Source organism: Zootoca vivipara, chromosome Z1 (assembly GCF_965207765.1).
Source record: "Zootoca vivipara chromosome Z1, rZooViv2.hap1.1, whole genome shotgun sequence".
NCBI classification, from domain to species: Eukaryota; Metazoa; Chordata; class Lepidosauria; order Squamata; family Lacertidae; genus Zootoca; species Zootoca vivipara.
Window position 1 is genome coordinate 4,556,995 of NC_142583.1, and position 8,906 is coordinate 4,565,900.

Below are 8,906 nucleotides of genomic sequence, written 5' to 3' on the forward strand. Positions count from 1 at the left end.
GACCCTTCAGGTTACAGACGCTTCGTGTTACAGACTCCACTAACCCAGAAATAGTACCTCGGGTTAAGAACAGTTTCAGGTTAAGAACTGACCTCCAGAACGAATTAAGTTCTTAACCCGAGGTACCACTGTAATCTTAACTTGCCTTCGTGACAATTTGTTGGGTTCAGGTGAGTCCGGCTCTGGAAGCAACGCCGCTGATCTCCAAGTGTCGTCCTGTAAATAGCAATGTTTCTTCATCGCCCCTCTTTCAAGTGCAGCCGACGGTCTGTCCCTTCCACTGTCAGGATTAATGCACCTCTTTCTTTGCCCAAGAATTTACCTTCCAATAGGGACCGTCGCCGGTGCCTCCTGGTCCATATTCGTAGAAGAGGGACAGTCCAGTCTCCAGCCACTAGTTCCTCCCTGCCCCCAGCAACTGAGCTCTGCAGAGACCTATTGAGGCAGAGCGAACCAAGGGCTCAGGCGGGCGAGGTGGCCTCATCCCTTGCCAGGGGTGGCAAGACAAGCGGATCAGTGGGATAAGGGGATAGGGATCCTGCTGAGGCGCACTTATTTAATGGCTCCGCATTTGTGTCTATGGGTTCCCTGCTAGTTTGGACCCGAAACCAAAGCAGATGTTTTCACGCAAGTCGGAGGATCTCCGGGAGCTCCTGGGCCTCGGTGCGAATTGTTGCAGCAGCGATTCCCTTTAAGGACGCCCCAACGCGCATAGTCTCTCTAAGAGGTGGCTTTACTTGGCTATGCAATCCTGTACAGGCCTTCTTAGAAGCAAGTCCTGACAAGATCACAGAGACTTACAACTGTCGAGGGTTTTGTCTTTGCTTAATACTTTCCATTGAAATCCGTCGTATTTACGCAATAGCAATAGTAGTTAATAATTTTATATCTATGCAACTCTTCTTCTCTTGTTTAGTATTCAAAGCACTTTACCTAAACGATTTGTCACTTCCCCAGATGCGATTCTATGTACGGTACACATATTTGAGAGGAAAGGTCATTGGATTCAAATCTGACTTTCTTCCGATTAAACACATATAGATTTGTGTCTGCCTTTAGGATTAAGAGTGATTAGGATTAAGAGTCTTCCCTCTTACATACGCGACACCTATATCCAAGCATAAAGTTGTACATATGCAACTTAAAGTTTTCTTTGACATGCTTTTGTTTTTTTCTCCGTAAGTTATACTAAAAATAATCATGTATTACTTTGCTGTATCTTATACTGTTTAGTTTATAAAGCCTTCGGGTATCTTTATTTTTCCAAATACGGACAGTGCACGGAATTTTGCAATTTAATTGTGTGACTCCTGCACTAGGTTTTAATTAAAAAAACAAAAACAAACGGGGGAGGCATGTTATTTTCACCTCTTTCCTCACTTTCGAGGAAGCAGCTTAACGCATATAAACTGATTCTTCTTGGAAATCGAAATGGCAGTGAAATTCACGATGCTGTGTTATGAGTCTTCCCCTGCCTCCAGCATTCGCCAGGCAAAAATGCAAAATCAAACTTTCAGGACCAGGCGCACGCAGAAGCCGAAGCGCCTCTCCGGCGAATGGCTCTCGTCCTGAGAAGCGGTGCAGAGAACAGCAGCCTCTAGGGCCCCACAGTTCCCAACCAAGGATATTTACCCAGGGAACAAACTCGTTCCCAAATCAAGTGTTCGATCCCGTGCTCACGAATTTGTGAGTAAGCCCGACTGAACGGAATGGGAGCTTTTCCGCACTTAGCACTGCGCCTAAGTGAGCTCGTTTGAACTCCTACTGAGAAACCTTTAAAAAGGAGAAGCCACGATCACAGATTGCAAGATTAGCATACATGAACAAATGTTTATTGAAATATTCAGAATGCCTTTTAAAAAGAGAGAGAGAGAGAGAGAGAAGCAGCAGCAAGAAGACATTTTTAGCTGCCAGTTTGTCGCCTTAAAAAACATGTTGGAGAATAACCCCCGAGCAATCGCGTTTTCTAGGGAGGAGCAGAAAGAGGGAGGAAAGAGGTCAGGTGCATCAAGATAAGGGGGCAGGGTCCTTCCGGGTTGATATGCCTGCAGAGAAGTGTCCTTTTTACACTTAAAGATTTTTGGGAAACCAGTTATGGTGGTAAGGGAGCTACTTTTTGTGTTTTCTTGGATACCTGTAAACACGTGGATCAAGGGCAGGGGGGGAGGCTGGGGTCTAACTGGAACAAAAAACTCGAATTGAATTTGTTGGAAAGTAAATCCTACATAGTTCAGTGGGATTTACTTCCAAGTATGCCTAAACCTGCAACCTTAAACAAATTCCATTTAAATTACAGTATCTGAAAGCTAGGCTTAATGAGCCATCTTGGATCCTGTTGGTGTTGTAATCACAGCGCGGAAGGCATGAAAGACCCTCCGACGCACGACTGCAGAATCACACCCTAATAGCTTGGGACAAGACAGACACTCAATATATTCTGCCTGTTGTATAAACAATAATACTTTGGAGCATGTGATATTGCGCTCTGTCCGAGCAGACAACGATTTCAAAGCCCCTCTGCGAAGGCCGCTTGTTCAGGGACAGACACACTGCTTTAACAAAATAAAAAAAATTCCTTCCAGTAGCACCTTGAAGACCAACTAAGTTTGTCATTGGTATGAGCTTTCGTGTGCATGCACACACGAAAGCTCATACCAATGACAAACTTAGTTGGTCTCTAAGGTGCTACTGGAAGGAATTTTTAAATTTTGTTTCGACTATGTCAGACCAACACGGCTACCTACTTGTAACTAGAACACTGCTTTCAGATTCAGTTGCATAAAAATGAGTGGGCATTTTAATATAAAGACTGCATTACTGTTATGCAGATTAAAACTGGTTTGAATAGCGAACAATTACTTCCTTTTGTAAATATGCTTCTCAAAATACTAGCTGAACTACCAACAAAAATCGTTCCCCCCTCTATTTTTTTCATGTTTAGTTGCCAATTTTGATCCTAGAATCATTAATTCATAATTGCAAGTAGGCTTCAAAAATTGGAAAAGATTTATGTTTACAAAATTTATCCTTCAAGCTTTACAGGCTTCAGGGTGTTTCCTCCTCACTGGCTATTTCAACATTCGCGTCTAATCATAAATGGTTAGCTTGTTCAAAATAACACTAAAAATTAGTTTGTTTTTTAAAAAGAGGGCACCCAACCCCTCAATATTCCACGATCTCTATGCCTGGAATAGCTCCGAGCTAAGAGACTAAATTATAGTTGAATGTACTATGATAATACATACGTTTACAGCTTGAGGTACATCCCAGAGTAACTTATCTGGCGAAATCCCTTCTTCATTTCTCCTTCCATCTCTTCCCCCACCCCCAAATCAGATTTGCTACAGCAAACTGACGAAACTGGGATTGATTTTGTGACTTGGACTTGCTTCCATAAATATTTAGGCAGAGAAAAAGATTGGTTAAAGAAACATAGTTTACGCATGCATAATACTTCATATAATACCGCATTACAGTCGCTAAAGACAAGTTATCAACTGAAGTTTTACTCTAATATGTTGTGAACAGGACACATGAATGCGCAATCCAGCTTTCCACAGGAAACATATTCGAACATGACTGAAGGAAATCAAAGGCTTTGGCAAATTGGTCATTTTCAACCACTCAAACGGAATTAGGCTATAACATGACGTCAAGGGAAGTATAAACTATTATAACGGGGCGCTTGGGGAAATGGTTGAAGAATGAAAATTATTAAGGAGGATTTTAAAACATTTTATACCATAAATTAAAATCAATTGAATAATTATAGCGCATACTTCATATATGTTGATTTTTGGGGTGTGAGGCACAGAAAATAAATCCGAATATGGATTTTACATCTAAAATGTTACAGCAAGAGAAGTTTTCAGGGGGGTTTTCCTCATGAAAACCGGCCCAAAATTCAATAATTATTTGCAAATTGGGAAGCAAATCTCTTTAGCATCCAATTAATTCCAGGTTGTTGTTTTTTTAAAGATACAAAACACCCATTGACAATCAATTTCAAGGTAGGCCAACTAAAGCCTTTCCTAAACAAGATACCGAATGAAAAGCTTTCAGAGGGAGGGCGATAAAAACTATCTTGTTGAATGCCAATACTTCAGTTTCCCTCAATCTTCCTCATCCTATGAAAAGGCAATAAACTATGCGACAGATCACGTGTTTCAACTATACTTTTGATCAGAGGAAGAGCTGCCGGGGGCGGACAAAGGCAGGAGGCCTGTGTCCCTGGCATTGTGGCTGGAAAAGTAAACATCTTTACATTCTTTTCTTACGCAACATTGCCGCCATTAAGAAATGCGAGAAGCCCATCCGCAGATCTTCGAAGTATAAGGAGAAGTGTCTCTAGGACTTGAGCCCGCAAACTATGGTCTCCAGAATTCCTGGACGCAAACCTGGCAGGCTCTTGCTCAGGAGAAGTCCGAGCGAGGAACAGAGGTCAAGTAGAGACTTTTTGCTTTGCTGCTTTTTTTTTACGCCCGGGGAAAATATATAAGTTTATTGCACCTTTAAAACAATCAAAAGCATCCAATCAAGTAGTTTGGGACCCAGAAAGGAAAACGGTGTCCAGGAGGGAGAGGATCAAACGAGGCCAGTCACTTGCGAACGGAGGAAGGGCGCCGAGGCCGCGGGGAAGGTCGCCAGCGGGTAGGCGACGCCGCTGCCGGAGACGGCGACCAGCGGCGGGGAGGCGTGCGCGGGAGGCGGCAGCGTGAAGCAGCCCAGCGCACCGCCCGCCAGCGAGTTCTCATGGTACAAAATGGGCACGCGGACTATCCTTTGCGCCGCCGTGTGCGGGAGGTTGGCGGCCTCCAGGTCGGCCGCCAGCTGCCTCTTCCACTTGTTGCGGCGGTTCTGGAACCAGATCTTCACCTGCGTCTCGGTGAGGTGTAGCGAGGCGGCCAGGCCGGCCCGCTCCGAGCTGCTCAGGTAGCGCTTCACGTCGAAGGTTGACTCCAGCTGAAAGACCTGGCTCCGGCTGAAGACCGTGCGCGTCTTCTTCTTGCGCCCGCCACCGCCGCGCGCCTCGCCGCCCTCCGACTCCTCCGCGCGCTCCTCGTCCAGGCTGCTGCTGCCCTGGCTGCCGCCACCGCCTTCCTGTGCGCCGCCGCTGCACGCCAAGTCCTCGCTTTTCGCGCCCGGGCTCAGCTCCGCGGCCACTTTCTCGCAGCAGCCGCTGCCGCCGCCTCCTACTGCAGCTGCTGCTTCCTTCCCGGGTGATGCCTCCTCGGAGATCTCCGGAGAGTCTCTGTCGCTGGCTGAAAAAGGAGGAGAGGGTAAGCGAAGCAGGGACGGGTCAGGGACTGCATGCAACGAAAGGATCCTGAGCTCTGACCTTCGGCCACCCCCCTCCAACAAGCCTTGCTCAAGTGCTAACGGTGCTGCCGATTAATTCACCTCGAATTTGTGCCGGCAGCTGAAACCTAATGATCCTGTTAGGTACCTGGACATGCACGGGCGCGCAACGCTATAAAACGATCGGACTTACTGCCGAGGCTGTTTCTCTCCCCTCGTTATTCTTGTTTTCCTCTTTACCATGGAGAAATTTGTGTTAACTCTAAGGAACAGAGTGCTGAGACAGACAGCCTCTTTGGGCAGACCCCAGCCCACACGCCCGCCCGCCCGCCTTCGGAGAAGCGTTCAAGATTCAAGCGCCAAGTTCTGAAGATCACGAGGCTCCCCGAAACAGTTTAAAGTGCAGAGAATGGGGCTGCACGCCACAAGGCCCAACATAGAAACTACAACGAGTCGAAGTGTGTGTGTTTTTAGAAAACAGACTGCAAAAAGCCAAATAAGTTGTTCCCAAATACCGTCGCTGCTTGTGGCACACCCCAAATCCTACCCTCTCGCGCAAAGTACCTTTTACAATCCTCCATCTCTCGTCCTGAAGTTAAAGCAAAGCCTTTGTTTGTGTTTGTTTTAGGGACAAAGCACCCAGCTCAGTTAAAGCTAAACATCTGGATTTAGCCAAGTTTCTTCCCGCTAATAGTGTTGACGGCGACAAAGTGGTCTCTTCAAGCTAACGCGAAGCGCTTTCCTCGGAAGACGCTATCCAAAACTTGCTTCCGAGAAAAGCGCTCCGGTCCTGCAGGCCGGCGCCCGCGTTTTACTAGGCCGTAGGCCGAGCTGCCCTGGGGACTGAGGGAAGAGGCGGCTCGTTACGACTGGATGTATATATGCAAGATTACCAGATTTTTTCAATTAATCGGGGACATTTTTCAACTTTAATGGATTTTGTATGTGGACTGATTTTTAAATCCGGGGGCGAGCTATAGGTTGTAAAAACATTTCCCGTTTTCAGAAAAGAAATGTCGTTTTATGTCTCCAAAAGTAAGACCTGGTTGTAAAAACGAATCTTTTGCGAGAAATATTTCTCTCTCTCTCAAGAGGCCTTAATAATGTCTTAAGCAAATTCGTGTGACACCCCAAGGACAGGACTGGCCCACCGACACTGCCAGGGCCTGCGGTCGATGGGGCGAGCAGGACAGAAGAGGAGGCAGGAAGGAATTGCACTTCGCGGGGCCGCAGAGGGAGGTCGGCCGGCCCGCGACCCTCTCAGAACAGCGGAGCACATGGCAGGAAAGGGTTTTCTTTTTAAATGTTTATTTTTATTTTTTTAAGGGGGGTATTTCGTCCAACGCCAGCGGAAAGTCTAGGGAATCACAGGGGGGTTGCTTGGGCCTCAATACGCTTCCAAGAGCCGCCTTCACTAGCCTTGAAACCGGCTGGGTTTCCTTTAGTGGGGAGCTCCACGACCCCTGCCCCCTCCCCGCGAGGCTGTCCCTCTCAAAAATGCTCTCGTGCAATCTGACGAGCCACCCACTCCCGGAACAGGGGTCGGCGTGATCTCCGTCCGCTGAGCCTGGGTTAGATGACGCCCCTGCGGCGGCCTGGGGAGCGGCCGGGCGCCCGGGGCCGGGAAGGGGAGCTGCGGCGATCCCGGACGGCGGCGGGCACTTACTTTCCGGACTGGCGCAGCCTATGAAAGCCACGTGCGCTCTTCTGTACCAGTCCACGGTGCTCTCCCGGAGCGGGTAGCCGCGCAGCCCGAGCCCGAAGCGGGAAGCCTGGCACGGGCAGCAGGCGAGCGAACAATGGCTGCCTGCGAAGCCGCCGCCGCGCGCCCGCCGCGCTTGGCGTTCCTCGTCGGCGCCGTCTGGCCTCTGCTTGTCCTGGGCTTTGGCGGCCAGCAAATTCGCGATGAAAAAGGAGGAGACGCGCGCGGGCGCCGAGGCGGGAGACGCGCTTTCCGCGGCTTCGTCGGGCATCGCCGAAGGGAGGCGAGAGCCAGCGCGGCGGCCGGGCTCCGGGCTGCTGTCAAGGCGAGGGACGCCGCCCGCTCAGCTCACCGGGCCAGGCGAGGCGCCTTCGACGGAGTCCTCATCCGCGAGCACAATCGGCCCTCATTTCCTGCCTGGGCAGCGCGAAGGGAAGCCCCCATCCGAGGCGCCAGGGGCTGCGCGATAACCAGCCACAGTCCCGCGCTCGGCCAGCGAGCCAAGCTTCTCCGATGGGACGCGCCGGCCGGGCAGCCGGGATTCCTGCAAGCGGCGCAGCAAGGGGAGCGCCCGGGAAGTGCCCACCGGAGAGCGAGCGCGCAGCCCCGGGCTCGGCGCCTCGCCCTCGCCAGCCTCGTTATTTAGGTCAATTGGGGAGCAAATCAAAACGCAGAAAGGGAGACTCACTGGCCGCAACTCCGGGAGAAAGGAAGGAGGCCGGAATCCGGGACTCCCATTGGTTAGCCTGGAGGGAGAGGACAGACGGAGCAGCCAATCACGTCCTCTGGCACGGAAGGATGCTGATGACCAGAACGGCAGTCTGCGCGCTGCTGGCAAAGCTCCCCCTTTGCATTCCTTATTTGGACCTCTCTCTCTCTCTCTCTCTCTCTCTCTCTCTCTCTCTCACACACACACACACACACACACACACACACACACACACACACACACACACACACGTTACCCGTGACCAGGGGAGACACCGCGGTCTGCTGCAGCAAGAGTCTGCGGAGCTCCAGCAAGCTTCCTTAGGTAGCCTTGGAAACGCGGACGTGTGGCCAGGGCGGCCCAAGATATGTGGGCACCTGAGGAGGACCCCAGAATGCCACCTCCCTCCGGCTGAGGGAAGATGGACATCAGGAACAAGGGGGAAGAAAGATCGACATGGGCATCTCCTGCCCCATGAACCGTGCCGCCCGAGGCACTCGTCTTACCTGGCCTTCTAGCACCTAGCCGCCTCCGCCGCCTCTCCCCGTAGAGCGATTTTTTCGCGCGTGGGGAGCGCGGAGAGATCTGCAGACAGGAATGAAAGCCCATCGCGCGGCCCTGCGCCCAGGTCTCTAGCGCCACAGGCTTCCGAGCCGCGTCCGTTTTCTGGAAGCAAGGCACTTCCCAGCGACTAGAGCCGAGAGAGGTCGAGGCGGCCCGAGGAGCACCCGGCCGCTTGGGGGCGCTGCCGGAGGCGCGTTTTCCCGGTAGGGGCAAGAACCGCTAAGCTGCCGGCTGCCGAGTCTCCTGCACAACCAGGGAGACGGCCACGGACTAGACCCGCACGGCTCCCGGACTCCGGGGGCCGCCTTGGACCCGCACCTGAACTTGGCGCCCGCGCTGCCCTCCAAGCGCTTCGGCGGCCTTGGCTGGCTTGGGACTCCTAGCGCAGGGAGCTCTCGAGGGTCAAAAGCGGCTACTGTCCGAGAGGCCTCCTGTTTGCCTCTCCAGGCCGGCTGGAACCTGGAGCCGGCACTACTGAGCTGCAGCAGAGGACAGAAGCACGGAGGGCGCCGTCGGGCAAGGGCTGCAACAGCCCTCGACGCTCTCGATCCCAGGCCGGCCCGGAGCCGGCCGTTTCTTCCGTGGCAAGGTGCCTCGAAGGAGCGGAGGGGCTCCATCCAGGTGCCGTGCCGA

At 51.6% G+C, this 8,906-nt stretch overlaps 1 protein-coding gene across 1 annotated transcript; it reads right to left on the reverse strand.

Moving 5' to 3' along the window:
* Positions 1 to 3,418: 3,418 nt before the first annotated feature.
* HMX1 (H6 family homeobox 1) lies at positions 3,419 to 7,597 on the reverse strand. The gene is made up of 2 exons (XM_035113589.3): positions 6,965 to 7,597; positions 3,419 to 5,261 (listed from the first exon to the last, which is right to left on the reverse strand). The coding sequence occupies exons 1-2, from the start codon at positions 7,269 to 7,271 to the stop codon at positions 4,585 to 4,587; spliced, it is 984 nt and encodes a 327-aa protein (XP_034969480.3). The 5' UTR covers positions 7,272 to 7,597; the 3' UTR covers positions 3,419 to 4,584.
* Between the last annotated feature and the right edge of the window lie 1,309 nt (positions 7,598 to 8,906).

Excerpts from the sequence above, each read along its gene's own strand:
- HMX1 (XM_035113589.3), bottom strand. The coding sequence starts at position 7,271 with ATGCCCGACGAAGCCGCGGAAAGCGCGTCTCCCGCCTCGGCGCCCGCG. Across the intron at positions 5,262-6,964 it reads AGGCTGCGCCAGTCCGGAAA|CCAGCGACAGAGACTCTCCG; the intron begins GTAAGTGCCCGC and ends CTCCTTTTTCAG.